The sequence below is a fragment of the Pyrus communis genome, chromosome 5, assembly GCF_963583255.1.
Source record: "Pyrus communis chromosome 5, drPyrComm1.1, whole genome shotgun sequence".
In the NCBI taxonomy this organism is placed as follows: Eukaryota; Viridiplantae; Streptophyta; class Magnoliopsida; order Rosales; family Rosaceae; genus Pyrus; species Pyrus communis.
Window position 1 is genome coordinate 15,092,533 of NC_084807.1, and position 20,074 is coordinate 15,112,606.

Here is a 20,074-nt window from a genome sequence, read left to right on the forward strand (position 1 = left end):
AATTGATATAAAACATATAATCATGGCTTCGAATTCCCCTCCAACTATAAAGAAATTAGTTCCACATGTTCATCATAATTGAAAACCAAATTAACATAAACATTGAACTGAAACTAAGGATAGAAAGAACCCAGAAACGCTCCACACTCCAATGGCATGCACGACACTCCCTTGGATGGCAGATTGCATAAGTCCTCTTCTCCTTCCTTCCTTGCTACGGCACTAGGGTGAATTAGGTGTTTGTGGTGTGAATTATGGTGTTTGATGGCTGAATGTATGAATGAATGAGTGAATGGATGGTGATCTTTTCTGCGGCATAAGCATGTGTGTGTGTATATATATATATATGTATATGTGTGTGTGTGATACACAGCTAAAACCCTAGGGAAATTAGATTAGGGTGTGGTAGAAATCAGGTGGGAAAATGACTAGGGTGCACCAAAATCTGAAGGGAAAAGGATTGCACAATCCTTGGGGAAAAGGATTGCAAGTTCTAAAGCTTCTAGAAGAGGGAGAGGCGCCACCTTTCTAGGGATTCTAGAAACAATGTGTTTTGTGGCAAAAATTAGACTTCTAGAAGGGATAAAGGGTGCGGCATGTATTTAGGATCAGATAAGGTCTTCTAGAATCTGAGTTATGTATTTAAATGTATAATTAATCTCTTCTAAATAGCTGGAATTAAGGCACAAACTGATTTGGATAAGATAAGATAAGATAGGATAATATAATATTTAGGAAAGGATAAGGTTGGTTAGGATAGGATAAGATAAGGTTTGTTTGGATAATGTTTTGGATAAGATAGGATAAGGTTCCTTATTTGTAGTTGATTCCTTATCTTCAAAACTTCCAATTTTGCTTCTCCAACTCTTTAGCACATTCCTAGACACCTTTGGTCTTCAATTTCGTCCATCCATCTTACTCCACTCATAAGCTATCCAATTAATGCCCAAAACTGCTCTAAAAGGTTCAAAATTGTCTTTTCTTGCCAACGTTGTCATTATGACCAACAAACACACGAAAATGGCTTAAAACACTATAATAAGTAGTAATTAACTAACTAAATGCAAGGAAACAATATAACTAAGTAGTATAAATATGCTCCTATCAAGGGGCGAATACCTAACGGTTGAAAACCCAATACCTAACAATTGAAGACCCATTGGCTCTTTGGAATACCTTGAGAGATAGATATAATCATCAGAATAACGGTGATTCTCCCAAGAGCTCATTATGATTGGGCACCTACAAAATTAAGATTTTAAGTCAGTCGCTAAGTATAATTCTACAATGTTTAGAATCAGCTCCCAAATGAAAATTTATGGGGAGAATGTCATTGAAGCAAACATTCTGGAAAAAACATTCAGCAGCAATATATAGATAACACGATTTTATAAAGTACAATCAACCGATAACAGTACTCCTTGTAGTTAAGCAGAACAATGAGGTGTTGATGAAAAATCATTTGTTCCGATCAAGTAGATCAATGCCATACTCAAAAGTGAATGTTGCTTCCCTTGAAGCAAACACTACCTCCTTTCCTGGCAGTAGCTACAGACAAGGATGTGACCATAAACGAGGCCAATGGAATGAAATTGGTAAAATCCAGGATTTTCATAGTTATAACCAGGGTCTAAGGAATAATCCAGTCTCAAGCTTTAAGAATACAAATCACTATAAAGGAAAAACTTATATGAATAACGCTCCCAAAAATTGTTAAGGAGGCTGCCATAACAATTACCCAGTCCCGTGTTTGTTACCATGTGGGACAAACTTTAAGGGTGCATTTGTTGTGTCAGACTATATCGGACTGGACTAGCTTTAAGGACTAGACTGGACTAGCTTAGACTAGATTAAGCTGAACTAATTTAGTGAAACATTTGGAGTAGTGCTAGACTAAGAAACTGGACTAACAACAAATTATTATTATATTTCAATTTATTTTCTATTAAAATATTAAAATGAATATAGGGAAAAATAAAAGGGCATGGCGCTCTGCTTCTTCTTCCTCACGAATTGCTGGTGCTCCTCTGCAACTTAGAGAATTATTGAATTTTCAATAACAAAATTAACCCCCCAATCAAGGCCCAGAAAACAGAGATCCAAATTTCCAATAACAAAGAGAAAATTTTGATTATTACAAATAAAAAATACCCGAAAAAGACCCAATTAATTGCTAGTGCTCCTCTCCAAGCTCGGGGCTTGTTCAATCTGATCTGAAACCCAGATCCATATTCCAATCTTGTTTGCAACTTAAAAAATGAGACGGAGAAGATGCTCGACCGCAAATCTGCGTCGAACTTGACCAAAATCAAGGCCTCCAACAATTAATTTCAAGCTGAATCGGTAATTTTGAATTAAAAACGTTTGTAGGTTCAAGTCGTTCTAGGCCGTATCAATTTGCAGAGGTTCATATCATCTGTAAAGAATAGTGGGACGAAAGAGGCACAATCAGAGTTTCAGATAGAGAGGTTAATTTCTGCGACTAAGGGAGAAGTGAGAAGAGAGAGAGAAATGGGGAGAAGGGCAAGCAGATGAGGGCGAGCAGATGTAGATGAGGGAAGACGTAGAGATGAGGGTGAGGAGGATGATGATGAGGGAGCAGGGCAAGGAGGGAGTGATGTGCGACGAGTAGGACGAGCGACGTTGGGGTTCTTGGACGAGCGACTATCTCGCGATTTTCTTTCTATCAGAAGGGCTTATGAGTCCGGCCGAAATTGGGGATCTTCGTTAAGAACTCATAGCGAGGTGTATAATCCGAGCGAGTCCGACCTAAGCTCATTAAACCTAATCCTTGTCCAGGCCAAACAAGGGACTACAGTCTAGTCTAATCCAGTCCCCCTAATCCGGTCAAACAAAACCCCCTAATGGGATTAGCCGGGACTCGTCCAAACTAATAGGGTCGCTAGAGGTTCTTAGCGAGTCCCCTCAGAAAACCATAGGACTAGCTAAGACCTTTGATTCGTCTCTGCTATGTCCTTTCTTTTACTCCGGCCCCTCTTTGCTCTCTGTCCTCTCTTCGGCGAGAAAACACCATCAAACCATCAACACTCTCTCCCTCTCTCCTTGTCTTGCTCAACTGCAACCACCAAACCACCACCACACGACCATCACCAGAAGCTCGACGTCGATCTCTGCGTTCGCGCGCGACCCAAGCACAAGTCGGGACCGAAAGCGTACCAAATGCCCAAGTACCAGTTGGGGTTTTTGTCTGTGGTGGCGAAGAAGCTAAGAAACTTGTGAAATTTAGTAGAAAGTTGTGAAATTTGGCATTTGAATATTGTAATCTGTGAGAAACTTGTAAAATTTGGGCTTTATGTTTTGTGATTCATGAGAAGCGAGAGATCGGGTTTGATGGGAAAAGAGGTAGAAGGAGAAGGAAAAGAGAGGTTTCACGAGAGAGGGAGATAGTTCGAGAATAGGAAAAGACAAAAAAAAAAAAACAAAAAGAAAAAAAAATAGAATTACTTTTTATTATCCTACTTGTAGTCCGATACTACACCAAATGTTATCACTAAGTTAGTCCAGCTTAGTCTATTCTAAGTCAGTCCAACTTAGTCCCTGAAGTTAGTCTAGCCCGAGATAATCCGGTACAACAAACGCACCCTTATGTGAATTTGGTTTGGGGTGGATAACCATTGTTTTCCATTATTGCCCCTTTCACATGCATTTGCTTAAAATGGAATCTAAGGGGGATGTATTCAATTAGGAATTTGAGATATTTTAATGGATTTATAAATCCATAGATTTTTACGGAGTTTAACTAATTTGTAAAGATTCCATGTAAAATTTTAATTCAATTCTCTAGAAATCTCATGGAGTGAGATTTGTGAATGCTTAAAATACACTATAAAATTTCTCTAATTCCCTCTAATTCCTCAACTTTTCCAAATTCTTTAAATTCTAATTCTAATTGAATACACCTAAAATGTTATAAACTTCTTTAAAATTCTAATTGAATACACCTGAATTTCTAAGAATTTTAATAAACCATCTTAAAATCCTGATTGAATACACATTGAATTTCAGAAAATCACTTAAAATCCTGATTGAATATCCCTAGATTTATTAAAAGAATTAAAATCCCTCAAAATTCCAATTGAATACACCCCTAAGTAACAATTTTGGGGAGGTAGAATACAAGACGACAATTTCCAGGACAAATAACAAGATCATGTATCTTCCCAAATTCCACACGTTAATGGGAGAAAAATTGCAAATTTCACAGTCAAGGTTGCTACAAAGAATTTCTCTCAATTAATGTCCAACTGGTTACAAGCAATGATTATACAAACTTACAAATAAAAAGAAACAGCAATTAAATCAAAACTCTGGTATGATATGAGCAGCTTAAGGGTGCAAGGTAAGAATATTATGCCCCCTCCTCCCTCCTCTATACTTTAGCAATCCCGAAGCTCCGCCCCTTTCCACTCCCTTCTCCACCCAAAATAATACCATACCATCGGAGGTTACAAATGCTGCACAAAATCTCCACAAAACCTAATAGAGAAACCCATCCACTACACAATCTCCTCCACCAACCTATTTCCATCTTCTGAAATGTCTTTGTTAAGCAAACAAGGCGAGAAAACCGCAATCAGTAGTGGGTTTTTTCTTAGGCAGGTCAAAAAATCTTCCTTGCTGATTCTTCCATCATTATCAGAATCAAATAGATTGCACAGTCCACGGACCTGCAAGCACTCAATTAAACATTAGTCATCTTGCAAAAGGGGCAACCTGAAGATGTTTCATGGTAATATATCTTGAAAATCCTAGCCTAAAAGGGTATGGCCATCACCTCATCCTCATTCAAATCCGGGATTGCATGTCCGATGGACTCTCCAAACTGATTGAAAAGCAATTAAGAAACAAGGAACCACATGTTGATTCGTCATAAAAAAGTTATGTGGGGACTTGCAAAAGGAAAAAAGAAGGGAAATCAGTGCAAGCAACATACGTTTTGTTCTGAAACGTAGTCATTCTCCCCAGAAACACATTCAGAAAAGGCTAATTCACAGGCTCTGCGGAACAATGGCCGCTTAACAACATGCGCTGATCCAAATAAGAACTGAAAGCAACAGAATGATATGATTATGCTCAGCTTGGTATCATGGCATTTAGCATTTAGAAAAGAAAAACCAAAACCAAAACAGATGCGCAAACAATTGCATCTATAGCCAATTCTCATATATGCGCGAGTAATAAGTTATTCCAGTTGTGAAACTAAATTATTTGGTATCTAACCAAATATGAAATATACAAAGCTATTACGGTAGTTCAATATATGCCTGTCAACATGTATTGAACTCTCTAAAGTCACTTTGTGGATTTCTAGAAAGAGGGCTTGGGGGTGTTCGATTACCTGCTTAAACGTTATTACTCCATTTCTCTCAACATCCATGAATGCAAATATCTGTGACACAAAATCTTTCAATGAGAATGACGGAGAATTGAAAGTTAAATCCATTCGTGAAAACATTTGACATGCTGTGATGCCCAATCACGTGTATACTTTGTACAGTCAGAAACAAAAAGCAATCATGGTAGTTAAAATAAGGAAAAGACAACAGACAAAATAAAATAAAAAATAAAAATAGCAGAAAAGTTATCATGCATTCTCCCCATAATTAAAGCCTTTTGTACAACATGTTCCCCTGTCCTTGTACATTTAGACACCATTCCAACACACTAACCACTAAGCTAGTTGTAATAGAGGATACTGAAGTAAGTCCACAGGAGGAGGACAAACACTTGGAGCAAACAATTGCAGCATATAGACAAAAAAGTAACTTCACCCAAGGGCCAAGAGAATGGTATCAAAAGCCACGCAACCATATTTCTATCCTAGAGGAGAAAAAAAATTAGGGTGCTTTGAAGCATCAATTCATGTTACGTCTACCAACTCTTACTATTCTAAATCCCATACATGTACACATGATTCTGATGTGGATATCTCTTATATTATATGCCAAAGTTCATATCAGAAAAGCTAGAACATATCATATAACCTTTCTAAACTCTAAAACTCAGCATTAAGTTCAAGTGGTAGCAAACCAAGAGATAAGAGAAATTGTTTAGCACAAAACTATACGGCAACTGACCTCTTTGGAATAGCTACAAGCCTTGAGTCTTAGCACCCTTAGGAAATCATGGTAGTGAACATGACCTCTGCAAACAGGACACAACAATAAGAATCCTACATGTCTTGTGTTTGCAATAGGTTTTGCATAGATTCAAAGCTCTAGTACGTTAAGCATGTCAAATGGCGCAGCATTTAACTAAATTATTAGCTACAAATCTAATTACTAAATGATGTTAGATGCATTGTTCAAGGTTGTCAGCATTGTTAAGTGAAGTATCGAAGTTGCAAACATAAGACAAGCTTCACGAATGACATTGTACAAACATGAAAAGAAAAAAAACATTGTCAAAACGCATACAAAATAGAAGCAGGATGAACACATACATATGCACCCTTTTGGTTTTCTTGGTTGGCAGAAGGACCGATATTTGCCCAATAGCATTTAATATATTGTCTTGAACAAGCAATCTTACCATAACTAATTGCATTTATCTAACAAGAATTTCCACCATACGTGGTAAGATCATATGGGGGGAGGGAATATACTTACAAGAAACAAGGTGGAGATAAAAACTATATATGAACCCTATTCAGATGACAGATGCTAAATTTAAATAACCGCGTCATTTTCTTAATAATAAAAATAATAATAATAGTTGACGAACACCACTAGCCAAAAGGGCGATGTAGGGACAACTTCACTTTAATAATAGTTTCACGAATACCTTGGGTCTGGATTCATACAAAGAAACTTATCTAGAAAGTCCACAGCCTCCATGCTGCTTATATGGAGTAACTGAAAAACAAGACATAAACTCTATCAGGTCTCACGTATATCGTTAAACAAAGCAAAGGGCACAATAACGAATAGATAAAGGACATAAAACTTAGACACTCTTGTACTGGCAGCAGATAGAAATAGCATATACCATGTAAAAAGTTAATGCATCAGCCCATTAAAAGAGCTATAGCCACTCTGGTAGAATTTCAAACTACTATAACTTGTCAATGCCTTGAATCAATGAACTAAGTAGGATAATATTGGCAACTTTATCCTCACCCTGGTATACTTGTGAACTATTCTGTTTTCAAATACAGTCCCACAAGCAACACGGTCATGACCAAGGGAATTAAATAGTCATCTTATACCATTTCAACAGACTTGCCCTTATTTACTGAATGCTTTTATAGGGCATATTTGATCAGATCTATAAGTGTTAATGGCTGATTTTGCAAATCATCCACAATTTGAAAAGTATTCAGAGGAAATATATGAGGTGCAAGAAAATATTAGATGAATCTCCAAATGTAACTTTTTTCTCAGAAAAGGACGGAAGTTATTTCAACCACATAAGCTGAATGTCGCTCCTGTGGACATGTCCAAAATCAGTTCTATTATCTAAAACTATATATGTTAATCTACAGACCAGGATGCACAGCTATGAATTCTCTTGAAGTTTTATAATATTATATATGTATAAACAGAGAGAGAGAGAGAGAGAGAGAGAGAGCAATTATATGCAATCACTTACTGACTTTACACTTGCCATTTCAACCATATACACTGAAGGTTGCTCCTGTGAACATATAGAAACGTTTAGTGTACTATAAATAGGTTGTGAATAGCTCTTAAACCATTTAAACATAAATTAAGAAATAGAAGCTCATTTAATTAACCAAGATGTTTACCAGTTTCAATTTTAACTGAGATGCTTTCACGAGAAGCATTAAATCTCCATATGAATGAGACGTCTGTACAACGTTGAGTGCAGTTGCAATAGCATGACTAGTCTGCACATATTCATACGTGCCAACTTCTATTAATAATCTACAAAACAATGGCAGAACAGAAAATGTGCAATGCAAAACTAAACTCATGGCTCAAGAAAAACAGACAGCAGATTAATTTCACCAAGATTCTCACCCTCTCCGAAAAACGGGTAGCACTTTCTTTCTTGTTATCAAAGAGTGAAACAACAGAAAGGTACTCTACCTGTTCAATTCAGATCAAAATACCTAAATCAATGCCGATGCAGTACAAAATGTTATAACACCACACAGTGCATCAACCACAATCAAAGAGGAGAAAGAGATTACCTCCATGAAATTGTGAAACTGTGTGAACATTCTAAACATGAGCTTTGCCAAAGAAATGTGCCCCCTGAACGGTATTTCACATGAAAACATTAATAGATGCCACTGAAGACAGCACCAACAGAAAGTTTCAAATTAGAAACGTGTCCTACCAGGATTGATCAAAGTGTACATGGGGATATCGTACAACTACTGGTTGGACGGCGAAACCAGGGATGAATGCACCAAGCTCAAATGAAATGAGATATCTCCCGTTGGTTGTGGTTCCCTCGGGAAATAAAAGAACTCGAGGAAATCTACCACATGAAGCTTTTCTCTGTATATTTCAGATCCTTGAAAGCATATTTCTGTATCAAATAGCTTATAAAAGTGATAAAAACACTTGACTTTTTATCTCCTACACTATTATAGGTTCATACAATTACATCCAACATGCAACTAATTAACCGAAGATAAATACCTAAAAGGTGAAGTACAAGTATTCCAGCTGCAGTTGGACTAAAAAAGCGTGTATGTACTACATTCTATGGAACACATGAGTAAGAAATACATTAACATAGTGATGAAGGCTAAAATCTCACAGAATACAGTATCCAAGTCAAGACATCTAAGAACTAGACCACATCACAAGGAATACAATTATAGTTTTAAGGAAACAACAATTTACAGTTGAAAGAGAGATGTTTCAAGGGCATCCAAACTTAAAAAAAAAAAAAAAAAAAAAAAAAAAACAACAACAACAACATAAAACATAAAACAAAAAAAACTTAGTAATTATAAGAAGGAACACAGAAGCTTACTTCTATAATAAACGACAGGCAGTGACAATGGTTGCCAACCTATGATTCTAAACGGGTTTATAACTTACTAATAAAATAGGGATAACCAAGAACTAACAGAAACTTTTTACCTTGATTTCACTGACAGCATGCTTCCTTGATGATGCTGAAAACCTGTTAACATATATTACCTGAGAACGTAAAACAATAAGGCAAACAATGAGAACAGAATATAAATTCCATCAACTAAAGAGAATGTAAAAAGTTTGCTAGCAAATGAAGTGCAGAATTACTGTGAAGTTACCTGCATTGCTCTGATGATCGTCCCAACAAAAGGTAGGGAATCATGGGATTCGGATGCCACAATTGTAGGGAATAATTCATAGAAATAGAAGATAGGTTCAATAAAAGACACATGGTTAGAAACAACTATTGGAGCAATGTCTCGGGGAGCAGGTTTTCCTTTCCGTCTTATCCAATGGTAGCTGCAACAAGAGGTGCAAAAGGGAAAAATCAAATTTTTAAAAACTACGAGGAAACAGAGATTAAAACGAAAATCAACTATAACATGAAAGAGATAAACTATCAAACGATTACCACCGGTTATCATTCCGCTCCAGGTTGTATTTTTCAATTTTCCAAGAGAGTTTAATAGTTTACTCCAATACTCTCCTTATCCTTCCTTTCAATTGAATCTAATAAAACCATTCACTTCACTTCGATTGCAGCAATTAAATCTCCAAAAATCAAAGTTCACTTTCCTTGCTCAATTTTTCACTTTTCAGCATCCAAACAGACCAGAATCCTAGGCTTCCATCTGACCCCTTCCAATCAAACTAACTACTTCACTTCAATTAAAATAAAAATTCCAAATTCCACTTTCTAGTCCATTCCTCCACTTTCCCAGCAACCAAACACAGCTAAACCAACCCAGAACAGAATAACAAACAAAATAACAAAAACCCAACAAAAATTATCATTAAACTTACCCAAAAGCGAAGAGAATGCATCGAGTACAGACCCTAGTGATCCACATAATCCTGCACCTCCACCTCGGCATAGGGCTCTTCTTATCCTTCCACCCCTGAAGAGCCAATTTCGTCGCCAAAAACCCAATCAGCAAAGACGCCCCAAACAGCACCAGCCGAACCAGCGCAATGGGCAGGCAAATTCCGATCTTTAACCACTCGTAAATACCCGTAATCTCGAGCGTGTGGTTCCGAAACGGGTCCGCGGTGGTGGAAACGGGCACGGTCAACCCATCGGACCCGAGAAATGCAAATGGGTTGCGAGAGTGGTGGTGGTGGTCGGCGCTGGTGCTCTGATGGGTGTGAATGCCGTTGTGGTTGTGGTGGGATTCGGTATCGGTGTCGTCTTGGATGGTGAGGATCAAGTGGGGGTGATCGGAAGGTGGAGGAGAGAGGAAGGGGGAGGTGAGATCGTGGTCTGCCATTACTGTGGGTGTTTTTTCTTGGGGGAGCAGAGTAGCAGTAAGGCTAATGAAGCTCCACGCTAGCTTCCGTAGGTAAGAGAGAGAGAAACAAATATTTACAAGGGGTTCATACAACGCTATTGAAGGCATGGATCTCTCTCTCTACATGCGGCGGAATATTATTCGGTGACGAGAAGATCAAATTTTTTAAATTAAATTTACAAATTAAATACGTGTTATCAAATTTGAATCACATTAATGATAGTCTCGTTCTCGTAAATAATATTGTTTGTTCAAAAAAAAAAATGCATCACCAATAAATAAGTACGTTAATAACACTTAAGTAATGACTAATCATCAACATTCTCATTATCTAGTTTACAAAGTTTTGTTTAAAAATTTAGTCTCCCTAATATTATTTACTTCGTCGCGTTTTCTTAATATTTTATTGGAGAATACAAATTTACTTATGTAATGTGATCAAGAAATTTGCTTATCCACCCACTTGTGATCAATATAATTTTTATTGTATCAATTTTATAATTAGAATCATATATTCTTTGTCATCATCGAAGAGCACCTCTACATGACTCAAATTCTGGCCTACATCCTTATGGAAAATGCTAGGAAGTTTACATTTTTATACAACATTCGTGTGGCAAGCGCTGGTACACCAATTTGGTATATGTTGGAACCAACTTTGTTCCCGTGTATAGAGGAAAGCAAGAATAGTCATCTACAAGAATGAACAAGCAACCATGAAATTACTAAGGTACCGGGGTGATACAGGGCAAAGTTTCTTTGACGGTCAAGTTAATATAAAAACCTTAAAACCCAAGTGGTAGGCAAGAGAGCAATTGAGAACAAAGTAGGTGTTACCCATGTTAAATCTTAGGGAGATGTATTTATACCAGTCGAGAGAGAGTCATTTTGGATAGTGATATCCGAAATAAACCGGGAGATCCTAAAGAATATCTAGCAATAGATATTCTTTCCTTGTAGGATTGTTATTACTTGAGGCTTAAGTCAATTTCTAAATTGTAGGCATCTGCAATATTATAGGAAACGAGTTCGTCGGAACAAACCTCTGTACTTTGTAGAGTAGGCATGATCATTCTCGATAAGATCTGCAAGCCTTACCTACTATTTCGGAGCCTAATAGGTGTGTTGCCACAGTCGGTCCATTTACACAGTCCAACATAATTGGAGCCGGTTAGTCCATGCCCAAATTTATGAGGTGCTTGTATTTTGATCCTCCTTATTTCGGCCTAAAAATTCATGTTCCCACATATAAATATTCTCCTTAGCGTTATTCTATTTTATATTTGGGTCCAAAAAACGTAAGAGATTTATGCATTTTGGTTTTCTTCTCCAATGCAAGGACTCAAATCCTAAAAATCAAACATAATTTTGAGTTTTAAGATTTGAGTCTTTAAATTAGAGAAGAAAACATTGGACTCAACTCATATTTGAGTTTAACAATTTGGTTATGTGCATAGGAGATAATTTGACTCAAAACTCAAATCTCATTTTTCTTTGTTGAATAATATTTTTCCTATTTGGCACGGGATCCACCTTCAACTCAAATCTCATATCGATTCCAAATTTATATTTCGACTTCAAATTGGAGATGCAAGACAATCTATACTCGGAATGCTACTTGTTAGCCATCAATATGCATTAAACAATAGACAGGTCATCTTGGGAATGCTACTTGTAATCAAAATTGTTAATTTCTTTGACACACATAGATGACTAAACATTTTCAAATTGAATGATATTTGGTAAAGATGATCTTTAAATAATAGTAAAGAGAATGAATAGTTCTGATTAGGATGTTTGTCTGATAAAAATACATTGGTCATAAATGAGTGGACAAGTAAATTCCCCAAAGGATAAACATATGTACATCTTTTTTTTTTTTTTTCTTTTTTTTTTCTTCCTATTTTGACAAAATAAATGAAGGGTAATTCTCAATTACTACCTTGAAGTATCTTGGTTTTCAAAGTTTCATACATTAAACGGAGGCCCAAGAGTGGTAGTTGAGAAAAAAAACCATGTGAGTTTTTATTGGTTTTACTTGTTTAGGTAATTTATTTGCATTTTAGTATATTATTTTATTTACTAATTTTAAACTTTAATCCACACATTCATAGATAGAAGATGTAGAGTCCTCATATTATAAGAAAGAGGGAAAATCATTCCGGTTCATGAAATGTTGGGAGATTTTATGACCTTCCCCGAAGTGGAATGAAACACTCTTCATTAATGAGTTATCTCCAATAGCAAATAGTTTTTCTATCAACAATGAGGATCTTATGGAGTCGGTTCTGAAAACTCAAAATAGTGCGCAAACTTCAACCCAACATCAAAGGCCTATTGGAAACAAAAAAGCTAAAGCACAAAAAGAAAACGGTATTGCGCATGATATTGGCGAAGAAGCAAAACTTTTAGCTAACTCGTTCATGGCTTGCAAAGAGAGTTTTGACAACAAACAAGAGCTTAAGCTTATGATGACGGAAACATCAAAGATTGAGACTCCGGCTAGGAGTGGATAAGAGGAACAAAACTTAGTTCTCATAAAAAAAAAAATAAAAAAAAAAAAAAACTGCACGCCTTTCAACTCCCATTTGCATCGGAAGAGTGTCATGGAGAGATTTGATTTTTATGTGCTTGTTCTAATATAGTTTGTTAATGTTGTAGTTTGTGTTTGTGTTTATACTTATCCAAAAATATTGTACTTTGTGTTATTGATAAAGAAAGTGTTGTGCTTTGAGTTTAATTGCGTGCCTAGGTTAAAAATTTATAAAAAAAAAGTGATGAATTTTAAGATACCACGCACATAAGTGATTAAATCTAACTTTATCAAAATTTGAACTTTTTTAATGTTGAAATGTTCATGAAAACATTTAAGATAACATGTCTAAAAATCAACTTAAGACAAGTTAAGGAAAAAAATAAAATTTACTGCATAATCAAATTACTACATAATATAAATATATAGCTCTATATGCAGCTCGAAAAATATATAACCCCTCTGGGATAGATTTTTTTAGAGCCCTGAAGGTTCCTTGGAGCTCTAAATTGGAGTATATCCACCACTTTTCCAGCCTTATATAAGACCCCTCATTAGAGCATCCCCAGTGAGGGGCTCTATATGAGGCTGAAAAAGTGGTGGATATAGCCAATTTTAGAGCTCTGAGGAATCTATAGGGCTTTATAAAAGAATCTTTTCCAATGAGGGGCTATTTATTTCAGGCTATATATGGGCTATATGTCACATCCCAGACCGGCTCCGCTGTAGCAGAATATTGATCGTTTTGGGTCCTCACGATTTTGTTTCTGGGAACTCATGCGAGAGGTCATCCATCCTAGGATTGCTCTCGCTCGAACTTGCTTAACTTTGGAGTTCCGATGGAATCTGAAGTCAGTGAGTTTTCAAAAGCCTCATGCTATAGGAGGTGGGCATGTGCATATAAGGCACATCATCCCCTCTCCTTTGGTCAATGTGGGATGTTACAATATATATATTTATTTATGCAATTTTATTATGCGATAATATTTTTTTTGTGCTAACTTTTCTTAAGTTGATTTTTGGATGTGTTATCTTAAATTTTTTTATGAACCTTTCAATCTAAAATGGTTCAAATTCTGACAAAGTTAGATTTCATCACTTATGAACTGTTCGTTGGATTAGATTCTTTTATCTCAATCTCATCCGTTAAGAGAAATAAACCCTCACTTCGCCATCTGAAATAGTTTGATTTTTGCGTTCAACACAACAATTTACCTAGCACCTATTGGTAAATTAGTATCATACAATTTTGAAAAAAAAAAAATTTGAAAATTTCACCCACTAATGCCCATGAACGTTAAATCAATTTGGAAATTTAATTCTTATGGAATTTAAAACAATCACTAATTAGCCAAATTGCATGAAAAATATGCAAGAAAAGAAAATTAAAAAAATAATAAAAGGAGAGTATAAGTGTATTCGCAAGTTGATGGAGAGTGATAGAATTTTGCTCACATGAGTTGCTATTTTTTGTGGGACCCACTATTTTTTTGAGGCTAGATGTAGCCCAATTTTATGTTGTTCAAGAAAGTAAGTTGCTAGCCCAAGTGGTGAATCTAGCCCAAATTTTCAACTCATTTGTGATAAAATTTCTCACTAATACTTAAAATGTAATAGCCTCATAAAAGATATAGGTATTCATCAATTTCTCCCCTGAACTTGTGACCATTGGCCAATTTCCCCCCTCAACTTTAATTTTGGCCAATTTGCCCCTTCAACTCTCATAATTAGTCAATTTCCCCCCTCAACTTTAATTTGGCCAATTTCCCCTCTCAACTCTCAAAATTAGTCAATTTGCACCCTACTCTTAATATTTTTTTTTTTTTTTAATTTTCCATCTATTCTTTTCTTAATTTTCAATCTTTCTAATAACTTCCAACAAAGTACTAAAATTAACATAAACTCACCTGCATAATATAGGGTCAAATGTACAAAACATAATACAGTTAGTATGTGATATGGGTTGATTATAAGAAAAAGTTATGAATCGGGTTTAAAGCATGTAGAAGAAGAAATAATAACAAAAAGAAATAATAATCCTAAACTCATGGACCAGACCTATTTCAATAAAATGGGTTATTCTTAATAAGGAGTCGAAAATTATGAATAGACTAGCCATTTTTTCACTAAAGCTCGATTCTCCACAATTTACTTGAACTTAGTGATGCGGGATTTATACGCACACAAATTAAACCCTCTTTTCGTCAAATTGTAGTATATGTATAAGTAGGGATCGTTCTAGACCGGGGATTAGGAGGGATTGTTAACCACTTGGATTTGACTCAAAAACGTAAAATAACAATATGAAACACTATACTAGACTCAAAGAATGCAAAACTAAACTTGAAAACACTAAGACAACCCAAAAGACTCAAAACAACACAAACACACTCAAATCTGCCTAAAAACCACTTTCTGGGCAGATTTGAGAACAAACACAAATTTGGACGAAATTAAGTAATAACTTGACTCAAGAACGTAAAAACACAATATAAAACACTAAACTAACTCAAAGAATGTAAAACTAAACACTTAAAACATTAAAACAAACCAAAAGACTCAAACATCACCCAAAACACTCAAAACTGCCTTAAAATCACTTTCTGGGCAGTTTTGAGCACTTTGGTGAATCTGGACGAAATTGGGAAATAAAATGAATCAAAACACTTAAAAGCACAAACTAAATTGATTTCTAACTAAATTGGACATTAAAGTAAAGGGGGATTTAGATTTATACGAAAATTGAAATAACAAAACAAGTTAATAAACTAAACAGATTGTAAAACGAATTTGATGGAATGGAATGAATGGATGATAGAATGGCTAAAAGGTTCTTCTCCACACATGTTACACTTGCATAATAAAATGATTTCCAATTGCATTTCAATAAACCATTAATTCTCAACACCCCAAGTTAACCGTGATGCACTAATTAACCTTCAAATCTTCCTAACGTTATTGAATTGGATGATGCATGCGACAATTCAAAACATTCCCCACAAGTCCTCAACATGAATGCATAGAAGAGGTACAAGCAAGAATCATTACGCTCTATGAAAATTATAAGTGTTGACGAGGCATTCGTTACTATGATTGCATGAAACTTATGCCAAGAATTCGTTTAACGCGATTGTTTATAAGCAACCTCCACTACTTGTGAATATAAGTTCGTAACTATTAGGTGAAACTCACTTATATTCTAGCGTCATATTCATGCATGAAAATTAAGCGTGCACTCTCAATAAACATACATAAATAAGTTATCAATCAAACGGTTAAACAAATTGAATCACAACTTATGAAAACGCAATTAGAAGTAATCAAATCAAAATGTAAGCATAAACATATATTTCGAATTTCCTCATAACTTTGAAATCAAAGAAACACCTAAACATTCCAACAACTCAAACTTGAATTGTATGAACGTTTAGGCACTCTTCTCTTCCATTCCTCATACGTACAAAACAAAGAGAATTGAATTTAAACATTGAAATCAAAGAAACACCTAAACATTCCAACAACTCAAACTTGAATTGTATGAACGTTTAGGCACTCTTCTCTTCCTCGTTGTTGTAGCACAAGGTCTAAGGATAGTTTGATGGTGTGAATGGTTTGGGGAGTGGTGTTTGGATTAATAGGGAAGGCACGGCACAAGGGTGGTTTGATGTCTACATTTCTGCAATGGATGAGTTTATGGAAGAGTGTTTGGAATGGATGAATTTCTGGCACAAAGGCCTTATTTCTGTGGTGAATGGATCCCCCCCTCCTTGTGGCTGCAATGAAGGGTTATTTATAGGTGAAATGGGGGGAACATGACAGCTAGGAGGGTGGTGGAAATCTGGAATGGTGATGGGAGATGCATGTGGCTGATTTATGCATGTGATTAAAGGGTGGAAATGCATGTGCTTTGAATAAGTGGCTGCATGTGCAAGGGGACAATCTGGAAATGAGATGGGAGATGCATGTGGCTGATATGAATGTGTTTGCATGTGAATTAAAGCTTGGGTGAATGATGATAAATGCATGTGGATGGAAATAATGAAGGGTGAATGTGCATGTGCTGCAATGGGTTGGGAAAACATGTGAGGGAATGATTAAGGTGAATGAATAATGAAATGGGAAAGCATGTGCAAAAGGGGAATGCATGTGGCTGCAAGGTTTTGTGTTAGGTGATGGGTGCATGTTAAGTGATAAGTGATTATGATAAGTGATGATGATAAGTGATAAGTGATAAGTGATATGATATGTGGTTATGATAAGTGATAAGTGGTGATGATAAGTGATATGATATGTGGTTATGATAAGTGATAAGTGGTGATGATAAGTAATGGGAGCATGTGAGGGAATGAATAATGAATGCATGTGTATGGTTTTGGGAGAAAGGTGGAGATGCACGGCATAAGGGAATTGGAAAGGTTTAAATGTCCTAAAACTAAAGGGAACAAGGTTCAACACTTTGGTCTTCAATTTCGTCCAACATTTTGGCGCCAAGCATAAGCTATCCATCCTTAGCCCAAAAGTGCTCCAAAAGTCTCCAAAATGCATCTTTTTGCTCCTTTAGCCCTTTGGACCTACAAACACACGAAAATAGCTTAAAGGACTAAAATAACTAAAGAAACATAACGTAAATGCACGAGAACAAGCCATTTAAGTCGCATGAATATGCTCCTATCACTTAGCTTTCACTTTTGTAAAGAAAATTGTATTCACATACAAAAATTTACACATCAATCCTTTTCGTTATCAATTTTGTATGGTCAAAAATCAAATAAAATTACTCCATACTGATTTATTATGACTAATAATACTATCTATGATAAATTGTAAAATTCTAAATTTTAATCTATTTGTAATAGGATAAAGATATAGGAACATGATTAACATACATCTTATTCAGTTTCTTACACACACTTGTTTAATTATGATCAAATTAAAAAATTAACAGTATGGTGCAAATTGACTAATTATAAGAGTTGAAGGGGAAAATTGGCTAAATTAAAGTTGAAGGGTGAAATTGACTAATTATGAGAGTTGAGGAGAAAAATTGGCTAATGGTCACAAATTCAGAAGGAAAATTGATGAATACCTCTAAAAGATAAAACCTCCTATAGAAAATTCTCATTAGGGATGCGAAAGCCGCGCGGCCGCAGCAGCAGCTTCACAACGTCACTAAAGCCAGTCTCACTGGGCCACTGCTAACTTTTGAAACATGCTTTGTTTCGAGCCAAATAAATAAATAAATAAAGCTTTGCTTTGTGATAGGAGATGTCCACTTTGTTGATATGCAGTATGATGCAATTGGAAGGTTGGGTTAGTGGTGTAGGTGAAAAACAACGAAATTGTTCAAATCAACCAAATAAAACCAATTTGAAAACTCATTTAATTTAGGAGGATTATTTTTCACTTGTAAGTGAGAGGCTTTAAGTTCTAATCTCGTTAATAGTAAGTTCGCAATCAATTTATTTCTCCACTCTTTAATGTCAAAATATCATTATATCAACAACAAAAATATTCGAACCAATTTGATCTGGTTTTGACATTAGAAAAAACATGTAGTACTGGACTGATTTGAAATAGCCCGCAATTAGTTTGGTTTGATTTAGTTTGACCTATTTGAACTGCTTAAACCTTAAATTAAAATCATGAATCATTCGACTTCGACATCATCATTGTTCTTCTAAAAATGTTAAAGAATGAATATCATATTGACGAGAGAACAAATATTGCATGAGCTTATAATTAAGAAGTTGAGAGAACAAATATTGCATGAGCTTTTAAACATATTAATGTCTTGATCTTTGCGTGCCCCTCTAGGAATCCGCATGGGGTCATCGTCATCACCGTTGTGGCGTCCGAGTCTACCGCCAGCACCATCATGTGCTCCACCTCCGTCACCACGCCCAGCGCAACAGCGAGCACTGCCGGAGCCGGATTAGGAGCCGATTTAGGATCTAGATCCGGATCCAAATCCTGAAAGCCTCAACAAATAGATAAGGATGCACAAACAATTCAGCATTCGGTTCAGGAGCCATGTCCTCCCTCTCTTGTCGTCCTTCCTTTCTCCACCATGGCCAACGGGAAACGGGAAACGGGAAACCAGAGTAGGCTTGCAAACTTCTCGAGGTCGCAGTTGTTGTGGCTGTTGCGTCAATAAAGGTTGCATGGTCGACAGAACAAGCAACGAATAAAGCTAACAATGCCATGAATGGAACACTTGCTGCGAAAGATGTGGCACTGGCGGTGCTTGCGACGGCACGCCAGCACTTGTGGCTCCTGGATCAGTTCCAAAACCGTTCATAAGGATCCTGATCCATTTGTTGCGGTTTTTCGAAACTTGGATCCGGATCCGAATCTGAATTGACTCGTAGACGTGGTTCACCACTGGCTTTTTGCATCGGCATCGACATCCAAGTTCGCCGCTAACACCTCCACGTACTCTACCTTCGTCATCACGCCAAGAGCTGCTTCATAAGTCACTTCAGGAGCCGAATCCAAATCCCGAAAATTCACAGCAAACGGATCAGGATCCACTAACGATTCCTGATCCGGTTCAGGAACCACAGGGTTCGCCACAAGCACTGCCAGAGCTGCGTCTTTTACAGCAAGTGTTTCATTCATGTCGTTGTTAACTTCATTCGCTTCTTGCTCTACCAGCTGCTAATGGCGATTTTCCACGGGATGGGCTAACTTAAAGATTTAAATCTTGTAAACAAAGAAAACCGATATTGTATTTTTTACGCTATTAGCTAGCTTAAGAAAATTTGTATAAGATGAGCCAAAAAATTTTCGTTATTAAACAAATACGTGTTAAAATTCAAACAAATAAAACTTGAAACATATATGTACAAGAAGCGATGAGAAAGGAGGTAAGAAATAAAGATGGTTTGTAACTGTATTATATATTTTTATAATTGAACTGAAAGAAGTAGGATTAATGACTAAATATATGATAAACTACATTCGGAAATCAATGAAAATTATGTGTAAAATTTTATTTTTTCACTGAAAACTACCTAGGCTATAGCCCATGCTAGCCCTTTTAGATGTAGCATCCACAATAGTCGCGGCCTCGAAAAGTTTGAGAGCCCAACTCTTGGTTTTTCGTTGGCCATGGT

At 36.2% G+C, this 20,074-nt stretch overlaps 1 protein-coding gene across 1 annotated transcript; it reads right to left on the minus strand.

The window, feature by feature from the left end:
• Positions 1-4,192: 4,192 nt before the first annotated feature.
• On the minus strand, positions 4,193-10,483 carry LOC137734703 (lysophospholipid acyltransferase LPEAT2-like). Its single transcript, XM_068473964.1, has 14 exons — positions 9,942-10,483; positions 9,257-9,437; positions 9,084-9,143; positions 8,326-8,489; positions 8,177-8,240; positions 8,004-8,072; positions 7,769-7,870; positions 7,612-7,656; positions 6,805-6,875; positions 6,099-6,165; positions 5,360-5,410; positions 4,955-5,065; positions 4,796-4,843; positions 4,193-4,688 (listed from the first exon to the last, which is right to left on the minus strand). The coding sequence occupies exons 1-14, from the start codon at positions 10,403-10,405 to the stop codon at positions 4,518-4,520; spliced, it is 1,668 nt and encodes a 555-aa protein (XP_068330065.1). The 5' UTR covers positions 10,406-10,483; the 3' UTR covers positions 4,193-4,517.
• Between the last annotated feature and the right edge of the window lie 9,591 nt (positions 10,484-20,074).